Source organism: Salvelinus sp. IW2-2015, linkage group LG12 (genome assembly GCF_002910315.2).
Source record: "Salvelinus sp. IW2-2015 linkage group LG12, ASM291031v2, whole genome shotgun sequence".
Lineage (NCBI taxonomy): Eukaryota > Metazoa > Chordata > Actinopteri > Salmoniformes > Salmonidae > Salvelinus > Salvelinus sp. IW2-2015.
In genome coordinates this window covers 4,565,211-4,584,616 of record NC_036852.1, presented here as the reverse complement: position 1 = coordinate 4,584,616, position 19,406 = coordinate 4,565,211, and the positions used below count along the sequence as shown (strand labels likewise).

Sequence of the window (19,406 nt, the reverse complement as noted above, 5' to 3'; positions counted from 1 at the left end):
ATCCTTAAAGTAAGACTTATAGTAAACATCCTTATAGTAAGACATCCTATAGTAAGACTTATAGTAAGACATCCATATAGTAAGACTTATAGTAAGACTTATTGTAAGACATCCATTATGTAAGACATCCTTATAGTAAGACATACTTATAGTAAGACTTATAGTAAGACTTATAGTGAGACTTATAGTAAGACTCCTTAAAGTAAGACTTATAGTAAGACATCCATATAGTAAAACATCCATATAGTAAGACTTATAGTAAGACATCCATATAGTAAGACATCCATATAGTAAGACATCCATATAAGTAAGACATCCATATAGTAAGACTTATAGTAAGACTTATAGTAGACATCCATATAGTAAGACTTATAGTAAGACATCCATATAAAGACATCCATATATAAGACATTCATATAGTAAGACTTATAGTAAGACATTCATATAGTAAGACTTATAGTAAGACATTCATATAGTAAGACATTATAGTAAGACATTCATATAGTAAGACTTATAGTAAGACATCATATAGTAAGACATCCATATAGTAAGACATCCATATTAGTAAAGACATCCATATAGTAAGACATCCCAAATAGTAAGACATCCATATAGTAAGACTTATAGTAAGACATCCATATAGTAATACTTATAGTAAGACATCCATATAGTAAGACTTATAGTAAGACATTCATATAGTAAGACATCCATATAGTAAGACACTCCATATAGTTACGACTTATAGTAAGACATCCATATAGTAAGACATCCATATAGTAAGCCAGCCAAATAGTAAGACATCCATATAGTAATACTTATAGTAAGGCATCCATATAGTAAGACTTATAGTAAAGACATTCATATAGTAAGACATCCTTATAGTAAGACATCATATAGTAAGACATCCATATAGTAAGACTTATAGTAAGACTTATAGTAAGACATCCATATGTAAGACATCCAATATAGTAAGACTTATAGTAAGACATTCATATAGTAAGACATCCTTATAGTAAACATCCATATAGTAAGACATAGTTAAGACTTATAGTAAGACATCCATATAGTAAGACATTCCATATAGTAGAAGTATAGTAAGACATCCATATAGTAAGACATTATTATAGTAAGACATCCATATTAGTAAGACATCCATATAGTAAGACTTATAGTAAGACATCCATATAGTAAGACTTATAGTAAACAATTATGTATAGTAAGACATCCATATAGTAAGACATTCATATAGTAAGACATACTTATAGTAGACTTATAGTAAGACTTATAGTAAGGACTTAAGTAGCCTTTATAGTAAGACATCCATATAGTAAGACATCCATATAGTAAGACTTATAGTAAGACATCCATATAGTAAGACATCCATATAGTAAGACATCCATATAGTAAGACTATATAGTAAGACATATCCATATAGTAAGACGTATAGTACGACTTATAGTAAGACATCCATATAGTAAGACATTCATATAGTAAGACTTATAGTAAGACATCCATATAGTAAGACTTATAGTAAGACATCCATATAGTAAGACTTATAGTAAGACATCCTTATAGTAAGACATACTTATAGTAAGACTTATAGTAAGACTTATAGTAAGACATCTTAGTAAGACTTATAGTAAGACATCCATATAGTAAGACATCCATATAGTAAGACTTATAGTAAGACATCCATATAGTAAGACATCCATATAGTAAGACATCCATTATAGTAAAACATCCATATTAGTAAGACATCCATATAGTAAGACTTATAGTAAGACTTATAGTAAACATCCATATAGTAAGACTTTAGTAAGACATCCATATAGTAAGACATCCATATAGTAAGACATTCATATAGAGACTTATAGTAAGACATTCATAGTAAGACTTATAGTAAGACATTCATATAGTAAGACTATATAGTAGACATTCATATAGTAAGACTTATAGTAAGACATTCATATAGTAAGACATTCCATATAGTAAGACATCCATATAGTAAGACATCCAAATAGTAAGACATCCATATAGTAAGACTTATAGTAAGACATTCATTTATAGTAATACTTATAGTAAGACATCCATATAGTAAGACTTATAGTAAGACATTCATATAGTAAGACTCCATATAGTAAGACATCCATATTAGTACGACTTATAGTAAGACATCCATATAGTAAGACATCCATATAGTAAGCCATCCAAATAGTAAGACATCATATAGTAATACTTATAGTAAGGCATCCATATAGTAAGACTTATAGTAAGACATTCATATAGGGAAGGACATCCTTATAGTAAGACATCCATATAGTAAGACATCCATTATAGTAAGACTTATTGTAAGACTTATAGTAAGACATCCATATAGTAAGACATCCATATAGTAAGACTTATAGTAAGACATCCATATAGTAAGACGTATAGTAAGACTTATAGTAAGACATCCATTATTAGTAAGACATCCATTAGTAAGACGTATAGTAAGACATCCATATAGTAAGACTATATAGTAAGACATCCATATAGTAAGACTTAAGTAAGACATTATTATAGTAAGACATCCATATTAGTAAGACATCCATATAGTAAGACTTATAGTAAGACATCCATATAGTAAGACTTATAGTAGACATCCATATTAGTAAGACATCCATATAGTAAGACATTCATATAGTAAGACTTTATAGTAAGACATTCATATAGTAGACTTATAGTAAGACATTCATATAGTAAGACTTATTTAGTAAGACATTCATATAGTAAGACTTATAGTAAGACATTCCATATAGTAAGACATCCATATAGTAAGGACATCCAATAGTAAGACATCCATATAGTAAGACTTATAGTAAGACATCCATTACAGTAAGACTTATAGTAGACATTATATAGTAAGACATTCATTATAGTAAGACATCCATATAGTAAGACACCATATAGTAGACTTATAGTAAGACATCCTATAGTAAGACTTATAGTAAGACATCCATTATAGTAAGACTTATAGTAAGACATTATTATAGTTAAGAATCATATAGTAAGACATCCATATAGTAAGATTATAGTAAGACAATCCATATAAGTAAGGACTTATAGTAAGACATCCATTATGTAAACTTATAGTAAGACTTATAGTAAGACATCCATATAGTAAGACATCCTTATAGTAAGACATACTATAGTACGACTTATAGTAAGACTTATAGTAAGACATCCTTAAAGTAAGAACTTATAGTAAGACATCCTTATAGTAAGACAATCCATATTAGTAAGACTTATTAGTAAGACATCCCATATAGTAAGACTTATAGTAAGACTTATTGTAAGAACATCCATTAGTAAGACATCCTTTATAGTAAGACATACTTATAGTAAGACTTATTAAGACTTATAGTAAGACTTATAGTAAAGACATCCATATATAGTATATTATGTTAGACATCCATATAGTAAGACTTATAGTAAGGACATTCATATAGTAAGACATCCATATAGTAAAGACATCCCATATAGTACGACTTATAGTAAGACATCCATTAGTAAGACATCCATATAGTAAGCCATCCAAATATAGACATCCATATAGTAAACTTATAGTAAGGCATCCATATAGTAAGACTTATAGTAAGACATTCATATTAGTAAGACATCCCTTATAGTAAGACATCCATTATAGTAAGACATCCATATAGTAAGAACTTATAGTAGACTTATAGTAAGACATCCATATAGTAAGACATCCATATAGTAAGACTTATAGTAAACATCATATAGTAAGACTATAGTAAGACTTATAGTAGACATCCATATAGTAAGACATCCATTAGTAAGACTATAGTAAGACATCCATATAGTAAGACTTATAGTAAGACATCCAGTATATAGTAAGACTTTATAGTAAGACATATTATAGTAAGACATCCATATAGTAAGACATCCATATAGTAAGACTTATAGTAAAAGCATCCATATAGTAAGACTTTATAGTAAGACATCCATATAGTAAGACATCATATAGTAAGACATATATTTATAGTAAGACTTATAGTAAGACATTCATATAGTAAGACTTATAGTAAGACATTCATATAGTAAGACTTATAGTAAGACATTCATATAGTAAGACTTATGTAGACATCCATATAGTAAGACATCTATAGTAGACATCCAAATAGTAAGACATCCATATAGTAAGACTTAGTAAGACATCATACAGTAAGACTTATAGTAAGCATTCATATAGTAAGACATTCATATAGTAAGACATCCAATATAGTAAAACATCCATATAGTACGACTTATAGTAAGACATCATATAGTAAGACTTATAGTAAGACATCCATATAGTAAGACTTATAGTAAGACATTATTATAGTAAGACATCCATATAGTAAGACATCCATATAGTAGATTATAGTAAGACATCCATTATAGTAAGACTTATAGTAAGACATCCATATAGTAAGACTTATAGTAAGACATCCATATAGTAAGACATCCACTATGAGTAAGCCATCAAATAGTAAGACATCCATATAGTAATACTTATAGTAAGGCATCCATATAGTAAGACTTATAGTAAGACATTCATATAGTAAGACATCCTTATGTAAGACATCCATATAGTAAGACATCCATATAGTAAGACTATAGTAAGACTTATAGTAAGACATCCATATAGTAAGACATCCATAGTAAGACTTAATAGTAAGACATCCATATAGTAAGACATATATTAGTAAAAACATTATTATAGTAAGACATCCATATAGTTAAGACATCCATTATAGTAAGACATTTCCATATAGTAAGACATCCATACAGTAAGACATCCATATAGTAAGACATCCATATAGTAAGACATCCATATAGTAAGACATCCATATAGTAAGACAACCATATAGTAATATACAGTTGAAGTCGGAAGTTTACATACACTTAGGTTGGAGTCATTAAAACMAGTTTTTCAACCATTCCACAAATATCTTGCTAACAAACTATAGTTTTGGCAAGTTGGTTAGGACATCTACTTTGTGCATGACACAAGTAATTTTTCCAACAATTGTTTACAGACAGATTATTTCACTTATATTTCACTGTATCACAATTCCAGTGGGTCAGAAGTTTGCATACACTTAGTTGACTATGCCTTTAAAGAGCTTGGAAAATTCCAGAAAATGTATTTCAAGGCCTACCTTCACACTCAGTGCATCTTTGCTTGACATCATTGGAAAATCAAAAGAAATCAGCCAAGAGCTCAGGAAAAAAATTGGTGATCCTATCTGACCTAAAACAGGGATTTTGTACTCTGATTAAATGTCAGGAATTGTGAAAAACTGAGTTTAAATGTATTTGGCTAGGGTGTATGTAAACTTCCGACTTCAACTGTATTTCATAACATCTATTTTAGCAGTGCATTTGTAACTCTACAGTTCAGGAGAACGATATCATGTTTCTAATTCGAGCTCCTAAAGCCGTCCCAGTTGCCATGGCACAAGATGGATACCCAGTGTAATGCAGCACTCTGCACTGTAATAATAACAAGCTGTTGATTCAAATGTACAATTGTAAGGCAACCAGCTGCAATAGGATTGTGAGTATGCTTTAAAAAAAAAAAAAAAATGTTGAGCAAACTCACAATCCTATTGCAGCTGTGGTAATAAGTTAATCTTGTACATCTTCTGACCTAACCCTGATACACAATCCATGTCTCAATTGTATCAAGGCTTAAAAATCCTTCTTTAACCTGTCTCCTCTCCTTCCTCTGCACCTTTTGAAGTGGATTTAACAAGTGACATCAATAAGGGATCATAGCTTTCACCTGGATTCTCCTGGTCAGTCTATGTCAGGTGTCCTTAATGTCTTGTAAACTCAGTGTAAGTTAAAGCTTAAACCCTGCTGCTAGAATCAGTGGAAAGCAACAGCACTAATGCTCGATTTTTCTTTACTAAACATGGTTTTTAAAGACTCCACTGCAGGCTCACTGCTGAAAGATGATCAACTTTTGCTACAGAGTCTCGAAAAGCAGAAAAGCTTCTGAACATCCCATTTCTTTTTTTCTATGACCCTAATTGGAACATGCACTATGTCCTGAAGCCTCAGAAGTTACTCCAAAGGAGGAACTGTCCTCGGTTCAGATTCTACACTTCAAAGGCTGTGCGGCCTGCCCGCCTTCCTGTCTGACCATCTCAGGGAAGAAGTTTCAAGTCAAAGATAATGTTGGGGTTCTGTGGTAAAGTTTTGTGGGGCCAAACACTGCCTGCTCTACATCTAAACTTCCACAAGCTGGTTGACTTTGGGGATTTCCCTTGAAGATACTTTAACACTGAAGACATGATATGGAGAAAGTTAGTGCACTAACTTAACTATAATCTGTCTCCATATGGCAAAATCTACCTAGTTACAGTAAGTGGCAGATGTAACTATTGATCACTGCATGCTGGGTAAGCCTCTTAGCCGTACAGTAGGTTTAACCACTCAACCATCTCCCTCTGTCTAGGGTGTAATAAGCTTATTGCCAAAATATAAGGTTGTTTACTTCTGGTTAAAAAAAAGAGAGGCCGTGACACTGTTGAACACAAGAATGGTACAAAGTGAAACGAACACTGCCCCTACCTCGCTCTCCAACTAATGTGCATGAATTGAGGGGAAAACTGAAGAGGAAATTGGACATATCCTCCTCATGTCTGCCAAGAGTGGCTGAATTTCCTCTTCACTTGAACACTATAACATACAGTACAATATTAGGGGCTGTGATRATAGCAAAGGGAAATCGTGCCTAGAATAAATGCAGATACTGATAACCGTTCTTTACAGTATGTTTTATGGACATTCCATGATATATCTCATTCCCAGTGAAGGCTATAGTTATAGGGGATGCCTRGAAAGGAAGGAAGGAAAAGGGGATACCTAGTCAGTTGCACAGCTAAATGCATTCAACCGAAGTGTGTCTTCCACATTTAACCCGATCCCTCTGATTCGACGTCAACGGCGCCCGGAGCAGATGTTGTTGGGGGTTAACTGCCTTGCTCAAGGGCAGAATGGCAGATTCTTTCCAACTTGTTGGCTCGGGGATACAAACCAGCAACTTTTTAGATACTGGCCCAACCGCTAACTGCCTCCTACACAGTATATAGCCACCAAGTCCATGGGTAGCTGACTATGGCTGTCTTACAATAGAAGGTGTAATGTACATTTCATCGTGTGTCATTCACAGTGAACATTGTAGTGGATGCGTCAACATAGACTACAAGGCCATGGGAAGTTGACTATATATATGGATGTCTTAATATACAGTTGAAGTCGGAGGTTRACATACACCTTAGCCAAATACATTTCAACTCAGTTTTTCACAATTCCTGACATTTAATCCTAGTAAYAATTCCCTGTACAAAGATTCACCACTTTATTTTAAGAATGTGAAATGTCAGAATAATAGTAGAGAGAATTATTTGTTTCAGCTTTTATTTCTTTCATCACATTCCCAGTGGGTCAGAAGTTTACAAACACTCAATTAGTAATTTGGTAGCATTGTACCCTTTAAATTGTTAACTTGGGTTAAACGTTTCGGGTAACCTTCCACAAAGCTTCCCACAATAAGTTTGGGTGAATTTTTGGCCCATTTCCTGACCAGGAGCTGGTGTAACTGAGTCAGGTTTCTAGGCCATCCTTGCTCGCACACATTTTTCAGTTCTGTCCACAAATTTTCTATAGGATTGAGGTCAGGGCTTTGTGATGGCCACTCCAATATCTTGACTTTGTTGTCCTTAGACATTTTGCCACAACTTTGGAAGTATGCTTGGGGCATTGTCCATTTGGAAGACCCATTGCGAACCAAAGCTTTAACTTCCTGACTGGATGTCTGAGATGTTGCTTCCAAATACATCCACATAATTTTCCTGCCATCTATTTGTGAAGTGCATCAGTCCCTCCTGCAGTAAAGCACAACCAACAACATGATGCCGCCACCCGGCTCGTCTTCACGGTTTGGGATGGTGTTCTTCGGCTTGCAAGCCTCCCCCTTTTTCCTCCAAACATAACGATGGTCATTATGGCCAAACAGTTCTATTTTTGTTTCATCATCAGACCAGATGACCATGTTCCATATCAAAGTACGACTTTGAAGATCCCACTTCGTGCAGTTGCAAACCCGTAGTCTGGCCTTTTTTATTGTCCAAGTGTATTCGGGAGGCGAGTGGCTCCTTCTCGTGCCTCTTTGGTCCTGAGACAGGTACCTTTTATGTTCTCTGACTCATATAGGAGACTCGGTTTACTGCTGGATAATAGAGTCACTCTTTATTTCGCAGCCATGTTTTCCTCCAGGCATCTCACATGCGTCTATTGACTTTGTAATGTCCCTGTCATGGACTAGAATTTGCACTTTTCTCCTGCACCATAAGAGTTCGCCTTCAATTCTCTAGGAGACAGAACGCTCTTCTTCCTGAGCGGTATGAGGCTGCGTGGTCCCATAGGTGTTTATACTTGCGTACTTATGTTGCGTACAGATGAACGTGAGATTCAGGCGTTTGAAATTACTCCAAGGATGAACCAGACCTGTGGAGGTCTACAATGTTTTTTTCTGAGTTGGCTGATTTCTTTGATTTTCCCATGATGTCAAGCAAAGAGGCACTGAGTTTGAAAGGTAGCCTGAAAATACATCACAGGTACCCTCCAATTGACTCAAATGATGTCAATTAGCCTATCAGAAGCTTCTAAGCCATGACATCTTTTCTGATGATCTTCCAAGCTGTTTAAAGGCACAGTCAACTTAGTGTATGGTAACTTCTGACACACTGGAATTGTGATACAGTGAATTATAAGTGAAATAATCTGTCTTTAAGCAATTGTTGGAAAAATGACTTGTGTCATGCACAAAGTAGATGTCCTAACCGACTTCCCAAAACTAGTTTGTTAACAAGAAATTTGTGTAGTGGTTGAAAAACGAGTTTTCATGACTCCAACCTAAGTATATGTACACTTCTGACTTCAACTGTAGATGTTATGACATAGATGTTATGGAATAGATATTATGAAATGGATATTATGAAATAGATATTATGAAATAGATATTTGTGACATGTAGAAAGTCACAGACTTTGGTCTATGTTGCTGGTGGCTTTTCTATCTCTCTACCTGTTGACCAGTAACAACACCTGTTACATTTAGCTGTTTTGTTGACAACCAGCAGCCAACCTGACTCTGTCCTTTTCCCCACAGCGACAAAAGCTGATTCACGTGCTAGAGGAAGAGCAACGCCTGCGATTGGACAGTGAGAAGCGGCATCGGGAGGTGACGGACGAGTCGGAGCTGGGCCGAGCGCAGATGGTTTCGCTACAGCAGCACTTCTCCAGGTAACACGCAGCCCCTACGCACGCACCCACGCACACACACATATACATACACACTGACACACACACACACTGACACAGGCACAGACATGAGCGCACACACACACACACCGCCGTCCCACGCGCCATGACAACGTTTCCATGACAACATACCAGTAGGCACCACCAGCTTACTGTACCACTGTAGCATGACACAGGTCAGACACAACCTATATAGGCCTAGATACATTCTGTCTATGCTACTATCAGATTGCACTGCCGTACTCATTGACATAATGCCAAAGATTTTAATGCCACAGACTTTGCCACAGGTTTCAAACTAGGGGCCAATTTTAATTTACACCCCAAAAAATGACTCTTTGGTTCATTAGCCATCTTTGTTTTTAAATCTTTTGTGTTGAGAAATCTTTATTGCAAACCGTCTCTCCTCTTATCTTTCTCTACTTCATTGGAGAGTATAGACCTACCTCTTGGTGTGTCACTTCATCAGTCAACCTTGACTGTATTGAAATACACATTTGTATCTCTCCAACATTTAAAATGAAGGAAGGATGAAGTCTTTGTCAGTTCTCTGACCGTGAAGAATGACAACTGCTTCGAGAGTCCATTTCCCCCTTACTGTATGATCATTTTCATCCTACTACAGGCTCATTGAGGTGTGACAGTATGTAAAAGAATTCACCACTCAGCTCCGAACTGATGTCATAATTAGGAGATAGTCATTCAACGCACCGCCTTACGAGAATAACCCGTGGATTTTTATAATGAGCGCTTATCTTCCCATTTTAAATTGGGTGAGAAAATCTGTCATATTAAAATAGTCTGACATTGGATTGGAGTTAGTTGTCTGGAGTTAGTTGCTCAGAATGACCTCTAAACGTGTAGTTGTCATAGTTGTCATGTAGTGTTTAACTATGGGGTTAGTCCAGCTATGGTACAAGTCCAGCTATGGTACAAGTCCAGCTATGGTACAAGTCTAACAATGGTATTAGTGTTTCTTCTCTAAGTTCTGTATTAGTATTGTAAGAAATCTGACGTTCTTAAGACCGCAAACACCAAGGGTGTTTGTGGGCCAGTGGTTACTGTCGCTGCCCTTGGTCAAGGCGATTGGAGTTCAAGCATCCCCCAAATCGCAACAATGGTGTCAGAAGTGGGATTCGGACCCACGCCTCCACGGAATGTCAGATGTGTTAGTGTAGTGGCTATTCTGGCTACTCACCCGCTTCACTCAACCTCATTCACAACAGCCTTGATGGCCAACACACTGCAATGCACATCAATTAAATGTTAATTCACTTATATCCCAATGATTCTATATGGTGTCAAACTTAATGGACTKGTAGTGGTTAAACCATCAGCATGGGCCATTGTCATTCCAGCCCACGAGCTTAACATACCCATGCCCCACAACTCTGTATCATGTTCAGCCTTGGCTGTGGCATCCTGTCACCATCTATCTATATGCATATCTATCAACACATTCATTCTGTCGCGGAACTCCTTTATCCATGTGGGCGTACAGTATGGATTAGATTTTGCAGTCAGCACAGAGAACACAGTCAGCTCAGACATGCTATTGTGTATCTGTATAGTAGCTAGCTGCCCCCCCATATGGAATAATGCCTGAGGAATCGGGCACAGATCATTCAACACAGAGATCTAATAAAAGTCAGTGAGCGGGGGCGACATCGTATCATGTTTACATAAGTGCCTGTCTCCAGTCTTTGTCCCTATTCATATCGCCCTTCCCTGACTGCCTCTGTGACTGCCTCAGTTATGTCTGCCATCAGTCTGATCCCCAATCAGTGTCTGACTCAACCAGCCATAGCCTTATTATGTGTTCTGTCACATCATCCAGACTCCAGGCTGATCTCAGATCTGTTTATATTCTGGGCTATCACTGGCGCGGACCAATTAATCAGCTGATAGAGTTAGCATAACGATGCCCGATGTCCCATAGCCCGAATAAGTGAAGCGAGCCAGACTGGGTGTGCATGTATGTGTGTAGGGGAAAAAATATATTAGGCTTATCTGTGATTGGGTCCATCTATAGTCCCTTTGTGACAGATGCTTCCGTCGCCGGGCGGTTGCCTCTCTCCAGAGGGATTGTTCTTATTGGCTGTGACTCCTGTGGATGACTGCATGCCTCCTCGGCCCCTAGACTGTGGAAGAACAGGGATTCCATTATGTCCTTATAATGCTCAGCGAAAAGAGACCTTCCCATCACACGCTATAGGAGATGAAGTGCTTGGCATTGCTGGTGTAATTCTCCCTGTATTGCTCATTGTCAGTAGTGGTGGATGGCAGTAATTTCAACAAGGATTGCTAGAAATTTGTTTTTTTTCTTCATTATATTGCTCTTGTTTCTGTACTTTTCAGTGCCTATTAAAGGAGGTGTCCCTGCAGTGACACACAGAGGAGCTAAAAGGCTTTAGAGAGACTCAGTGGCTTGTTGAATTCATAATGTTTGTTTTTGTATGTTGGAGTGTCTGGCTGCGTCGGTGGGTTCGGGTGTGGGTGCGTGTGCTTGTGTGTTTATTGCGTACGTGTGTGTGTGTGTGTGTGTGTGTGTGTGTGTGTGTGTGTGTGTGTGTGTGTGTGTGTGTGTGTGTGTGTGTGTGTGTGTGTGTGTGTGTGTGTGTGATTTGCGTGTATCCCTGCATGTGTGTATGTGTGTGTGTACCTGGCCTCTCATTGGATTATTATATTTACATGGGAGCCAGTAATGTGTGGCGGTGGTCGCAGTGGCAGATGGGACATCTGTGTGGTCACTTTAATTAAGAGCTTACCAGCCAGCAAACCAGCCAGCAAACCAGTCAGTCAGCAGGCTGCCCACACTGTCTTCAGCCTGAACCTTTGACCCACTTGATAATGCCAGCTCTGCACTCTTAAGTCACTGACACACACACACACACATTGTGTCTAGTACTTAGTTCAGGATGATTGAGCATATTGTGCCATCCTATAGTTGCATTATTTCATTACTATATTGTTACCTACATTATTACTTGTAATCCCACTAAAATCTGATTCTCCAGTGAAATAACCTTCCATTGTACCTGTTTCTTTGGTTGTCAAGGATAGAACCTACAGTATATGCCCTGCATTCATCTAGGCAACATATAATCTTCATCCCAAATGGCACCCTATTCCCTACATAATGCACTACTTTTGACTAGAGCCCTATGGCCCATGCTCGAAAGTAGTGAACTATTTAGGGAATATGGTACCATTTGGGACGCAGACATAGCCTACCATTCATTTCTCATCAGAAGAGAATAGCCTCTTCACATGAATGTGTCCTCATAGATAATATCCAGGAATTATGGAGGTTGACATCCAATCTCTTCGGGTGTTTCACACTTGGTCCCTTTGAGACAATTTTTGCAGAATTAGTTTGTGCAGTGTGAACACTCAGACACCTCAAAAGTGCCCCTGAAGCAAACCCGAACTGAAACCATCTCGAAAGGTGGTCTGAGTTCGGTTCTCTTGAATTCCGCTGTCCGGTTCACTTTTTTAGGGCAGTGTGAACACAAAGCTCCCCAGGTTCGCTTCTCATTATTCCCGGCATAACACACTAGACTACTGCAACACCGTTTCCTCTGACATAACCCCTCACATTGGTTCCACGAAAGAGAGAAGACGATGACGTGTAGGGTCACAGAAAAAAATTGCTGTTTTTGGATATTGATTAGCGATGCACAGATATTACAACATTTGTGTGGAGTTTCATACTGATACGATGTTCAGATCYTTTTTTTTGCAATATGTGATCTATAGGATGAGAGCCTTGTAAACTGTTTATTTGATTATGGGGGTTGAATAGCGTAGGAAGACAACAACATATTTGGTGAATCAATGCTTGCTCTTAAAGGGGCATTTGGTGTACAATTTTCAATTACAACATTATTTAATCTGCAGTTATTCTTCTGATATTTATTCTGTTGTTAATATTATCTTCTGATCATTATTATTATGACTCATATTTTAAATAAATGCAGTCTATTAGCTTCCAAAATGTGAGTAGGTATATCTAGCTGTCTGATAACATGTTCGGATGGAATTGCTTGTCCTGCACTTTGTAAAAACCCAGAATGCATTGATTGAATGTTGGAAAAAAATACGACTTCCTTTCTAAACATAACAATGTGTGTTGTTGTTTGTGTTGTTGTTTGTGTCGCACTGCTTTGCTTTATCTTGGCCAGGTCGCAGTTGTAAATGAGAACTTGATCTCAACTAGCCTACCTGATTAAATAAAGGTGAAATKATTTCTGTTTTTTAAAATGTGAATTTTAAGAGGACTCAGGCCACAGAATCGGTGAAGTGAATTGGCAAAAGAGTTGAGTCCTCATTCAAAGGCAAGGGCAGTGGGAATAGAAAGAGAACTGAGTTCTTTTGCTTTTTTTTTACCCCAGAGTTCACTTTAAAGAGGACTGAGATCGGTGATTTTAAAGAGGGCTGTATGTGAAAACACCCTTAAATAGACTGGAATCTATTTGACCCATGGCAACAATTAATTTGAGTATCGTTAATTGTGGCTCCCGAGTGGCGCAGCTGTCTAAGGCAGTGCATCTCCATGCAAGAGGCATCACAACAGTCCCTGGTTCGTATCCAGGCACTATCACATCCCATAGGGTGGGACAAAATTGGCCCAGCGTTTGTTCTTGACTGATGAAATAAAGGTTAAATTAAATCTAAATGAGGTCACATTGAATGATAGTGCATTGAAATAAYGTTAGAATAGGACCTCTAAATTGGATAAAGATAAAATACCACAACCACATATCAATATTCCGGTAGCATTTTTATAGCCTGCAGGAATAATGCTTTATAACATGTTATGAGCCTTTATGGGCCTGTCTTAAAGGGCTTATAATATGTTATGTCTGTCTATATGTAACAGAACCATATTTTTTCAGTCAAACTTCCTTAACATAACAGGACACCCTTTTTGTCAAGTTATTAGTCTGTTTTAGTTTCGTCTTTCCACAGCCTGGTTTCATAGACTAGACGTAACATAGTAAARGTAAATTCGGAATACTCAAATTAGTATGATATGTTATGTTTGGTATGGCTACTTAAGTACTTAAGACAGAAAAMAAAGTAGGGTGGTTGGTCGGGGTGGATGGGTAGGCGTATAATGCAAACGTCTAACAACCCAAATGTGACGTCTAGTAAACCAAATGTTTTGAGTGCGAATCTCATCACGGACAACTTGAGCATTTTATCTAATGACCAACTTTTCAACTATTTACTACTTTTTAGCTACTTTGCAACTACTTAGCATGTTAGCTAACCCTTCCCCTAGCCTTAACCCTACACTTAAAAACTTAAACTTAAACCTAACCCAAACCCCTAGCCTAGCTAACGTTAGCCACCTAGTTAGAATTCATAATATATATTATGTTTTGCAAATTCGGAAACATATTGTACTTTTTGCAAATTCATCATATAAAATATGAATTGTAATTCGTAACATATCATACGAAATGGGTGATGGACATCCACAAACTAATGCATACCATATGAAATATAACATATCATACTAAATGGAGTGTCCCTGATTTATGTACAGGATAATACGAAATGCTCTGAGACCAGGTTGCTTTCCAATCTCCTGTTTTGGAAAACCAAGGTGTTATGTGCTGATATGAGAGAGTTATGTTAATGAGCTCCTTGTTAGATCCATAGCACCTCGCTGTCTTCCTCCTTCCTTCTCTCTGATCAGGGAATAGAGAAAACACACACATCAGAGAAAGCCTAAGAGTGGTGCCAGATGAACCCCAGAGAAGCACAGCTTTTTACTAGCCCAAGCGGGGATGTGTGTGTGCTTCCTGATGTGCCTGTGTTTTCTTTTCGGGAGGTGAATGTAAGGCCAGGAACCTGATCGAAACAATCGTTCAGCAGTGGGTCGTCTGGCTTCCTTCTCTGTTTTGTACACAAAAAGACYTCATAGTCTCGGTTCCCAGTTTTGTGTTTTCCTTTGTGTTCATGTCTGTCCTCAGATCAGCAGGTCTGCATTCCTTAAGGGACTGGTCACTCACACACTCGAACCCCACCAACACACACACACACCCTCCCCCATCCCTATCCAGCTGAGCATTAAAGGGGAGGAGACCCCAGCAGGAAGGTCACATGGTCAGCCCCTGACTTGGGTCAGCCCTCAGGGAGCTAGCTTTAGATTGGTCGTCATTAAAACTCAGGGATTAGTAGAAGACTTAGAGCCCACACAGCCCACCCTGTAGGTTATTTACACACACAGGGGCCTGACACTGTAGAGAGAGGASAGAGGACAACGGGAAACCAACTAACAGGAGCCCTCTCAACTTCTCGAGGGCTGAAGTTTGAACAGTTAGTTAGACAGGAGCAGAGTTACATAGACAAGTAGCGGAAGATGGAGGTGAAAGAAGGTGGCCGTATGGACTTTACTAGAAGTTGACCGGACTGGATTGTTAGGAGAGCCTGAGTCTAGCCCTCCTCCATCCCTCCCTCCTCCCTACAGTCAGACAGGATGTCCTGTGGACAGGCATGGACCCGGGGGCCACTGGGGCCCCCCATCAAAGGCTTCCACTTAGGGCTTGGCCTGAAGATGAGAGAAGCCGTTTTCAGGTAATGAAAGATCCAGGCTCGTTCTGTTTCTCACTGTTTCTATTTGTCTTCAACACTTGTCTACTGTACCTTTATGGAGACAGAACTTTGAAAACTCCTGGGGAACTCAGTTGCATGCTGGAGAACTCTTAATCCTGCACACTAAAGCCTATGTTTTGTGTATAAGGTCATGGCCACCTGCAATAATATGCTGACTAATCAATGYCCTAACTCCAAGTCACTTATCCACACTCTCCTTATTGACTTTGAATCAGCTTTGTCTCCACAAGTTGTGTTCCTTGTCAGGATAAGGGAGAAGTATGGACTACGGGCTTGTGAATACTAATAACAACAGCAGATGATGACTCTAGGTCTAGATTTACAACTCTGTGGAGTATTCTGTCTGCACGTTACTGGCGTGGTGGGTGGGTGGGGGGGGGGTAGGATGATGTAAACAGGCAGGAATGAGTGGATGGACGTTCAAGTCCAGACGTGTTGTTTGGAGAGTCATGCTTGGTTTCAGACTGCTGAAGCTGGCCCCCACTATTACCACAGACTGAGAGAGGGGAAGAGAGGAGAGAGACCATAGGGTCCGGCTATACAAACACTACAGACCATGGTCATGTGCTTACCTCGTTAGCTTAGCGCGTTCCCGGCCCACAGCTGTACCGGCGAGTTATCACCGGCCACAGCTAGCTAGCTAACATACACATTCCCCTGATTCCCAATGAGCTCCGTGATTGCGTGTGTGTGCACTCACGTTCAGAGATCAATGCCCTTTTAGGCTAATCAAACACCCAATACCATTTGAAGCATTTCAAACAGGACCCTCGGTCGGAGCAGCTGCGGAGTTGATTGTGGCGCTGTTCACACGCTCTTGGTGTCTTGAGGAAAAAACAGCCTCTTTGCTTGTTCCACTCACAGCCGTCAGACTTTGCTGTTCCACTCACAGCCGTCAGACTTACTGCTTCCACTCACAGCCGTCAGACTTTGCTGTTCCACTCACAGCCGTCAGACTTTGCTGTTCCACTCACAGCCGTCAGACTTTACTGTTCCACTCACAGCCGTCAGACTTGTACATGTTCCCACTCCACAGCCGGTCAGACTTTGCTGTTCCACTCACAGCCGTCAGACACATTAGCGATGGATGGGAGACGGTTAGACTGATAATATGTGTCAGTTCTATATTTAAACCACCCACCCTTATTAGAGGGTTTGTTTTTTGCTGATTTTATATTTCTCCGTCCCCACCCTCCCTTGTGCCGCAATTTACCGAGTTACAGGAGTTCCAATGTAGTCAGTTGAATTGGAATGATTGAGTTTATTTAGGGGGATCAGGGGACGTTTTGAAATTAAATTTCAGAGGCTGATCAACTTGGAGAGGTTATTCAGATGAAACAGTCTGTCTATCATTACTGTATAGTGGTGACAGTGGAGGGGAGATCACTCAGTTTATGAAAATATACTTCTTACAGTGGTTGTTAGATTTCACAGTGCTATCTGTAACTATGTCCGTAACCAAGACCTCCACGTTGATACACATACACATACTCACATACTGCACACACACACACACACACAGAGACACACACACACACACACTAATTCCCTTCCGCTATGGATTAACCATGTTGGTTGTGATGATACTTTACAGGCGTACTAAACGAGGTCAGATTACAAGCCTGTGTGAAAGTAGGGCAACCGTTGGTTCACACATGATCAAGGCTTTCCTGTCTTGCCACTGTTCAAAGGGCTGTCGCTGGGTAGGATGCAGACCAGCAGACTGCCTGTGGCAAGTGACATGGAATATGCAGTGACCTTATGGAAGTTGTATGGATCTTTCTCCTCTATAGCCGTTGTTAAAGTACCATTGGACACTTCCGCCTTGTTCTGTTTATTTTGGATCGTTTTCAAAACCTATCAAGACGCCCACAGTACCGACTTGGATACACATTATCCCAAATGCTGATCAATAAGAACATCTGTTTTGATTGTTTACAGCGGGTCATTTCATAGGGAATTCTCAGAGGCTTTCTCCTACCTCATCAAAATATCGAGAATAAAGGCACTAACATGGCGTCCGCTCTAAAACCTGGCCAAAATCTTTTAATATATGGCTCTGGGTACTACTGTACAGATGTATGAACATATTTAAACTCAACATGGGAGTCAAATCTAACTTGAAATGACCCTGTACTTCATTACATAGCAGCAATGCCAGGCACAGTAGATGCTTATGATAGGGAATGACAGAAGAGCCTGTACAAGGACCTCAGCTGGGATAGGTTGTGTGTGGAGGGGAGAGACCCTGACCACAGGCCACCTTCTCCTCTCCATGCCCCAAGAGGAGCATCCAGGCAGGGTGAGGTTTGAGGAGGTTGAAGGGGGGGGGGAAGTGACGCAGTTGCGGGACAGCTGTGCTCCTGGCTGTGCTGTGGAGTAATACGATTCATCCTGTCATCCTCCCTAAGTGTCTCCTCTGGGGCCTGTCAGTGATGTTCTGTGCTGCATGTGGGCCACACATGCTACCCTTCATACGCACATACGCAGTCACACACACACACACACACACACACACGCACACACACAACCCTATCACAGATCCTCCGGGAGCCTCCAAGGGCTAGAGGCCTCTGCCCATATGGGGCCCCTTGGCCCCCAGCTTACTGCTAACTGCTTCCTATGGCCAGAGATGTACATGTGGAAAAAACATTATGGATTTGCTTGAACTCCAACCTCAAATAAAGGAGGGACAAGAGGTGGAAGAACGAGAGGATTGTGTTTTCGAGAGGAATTAACTCAAGTCTTATCCATATGTCCATGCAGTGACTTTTTAGTCGCATGTTTGTGAGAATTGTACCCTATGTGACACGGCACTTCACTCAAATGAAAGGAAAATGGTGGCAGCATCCTGGAGGTTGTCGTTATCTCTCTCAGAAGAACAGGAGGCTGTAAAACAGTGACATGACTGCCTTGGTCTGCCTGGCCTCTGACTGTCTCACTCGTCCCTTTGGTGTCCCCCTGCCTKCTCGTCATGCATGTCTCACTGTCAGGGGTCAAAGGTGACTTGAAAGAGCCAGTGGTCCTAGGGTTTAAGGAAGTTGTAATGCTTCCCCTGTGCTAAAGGGGAACGATGCACCCCCCCACCCACCCATTTTCCGCTTTAAACAAAACTGGATGTGTATCGCCTGGACAGAGAACGAGTGTAGAGACCCCAACAGCATTTGTCCTGAGGGCTTTATTAGGGGTCCAGGTCACCCAGTCCCCTCTAGGGTAGGAGGAGAGGGTAGAGGCCAGGAGAGTCCCCATTACAATGACCCATTCTGGTCGAAAAACACAAAACAAAAGTTTGAAAGAGGATAAAAAAAAGTGGCTTAGCTTAATCTATCGGCCTGCCGGGCAATTACATGCATTTACAGAGGTGGAGGAGATTTAGTGGAAATGAGAAAAAGAGTGTTCAAC

At 39.5% G+C, this 19,406-nt stretch overlaps 1 protein-coding gene across 5 annotated transcripts in view; it reads left to right on the top strand.

The window, feature by feature from the left end:
* Positions 1-19,406, top strand: part of LOC111971068 (nck-associated protein 5-like) — a 124,883-nt gene that overhangs the window by 36,814 nt on the left and 68,663 nt on the right. For all 5 annotated transcript variants that reach the window (XM_070445929.1, XM_070445930.1, XM_023997871.2 and 2 more), the window contains 1 exon segment: positions 9,226-9,359. In XM_070445929.1, the coding sequence (XP_070302030.1) occupies positions 9,226-9,359 (134 nt within the window).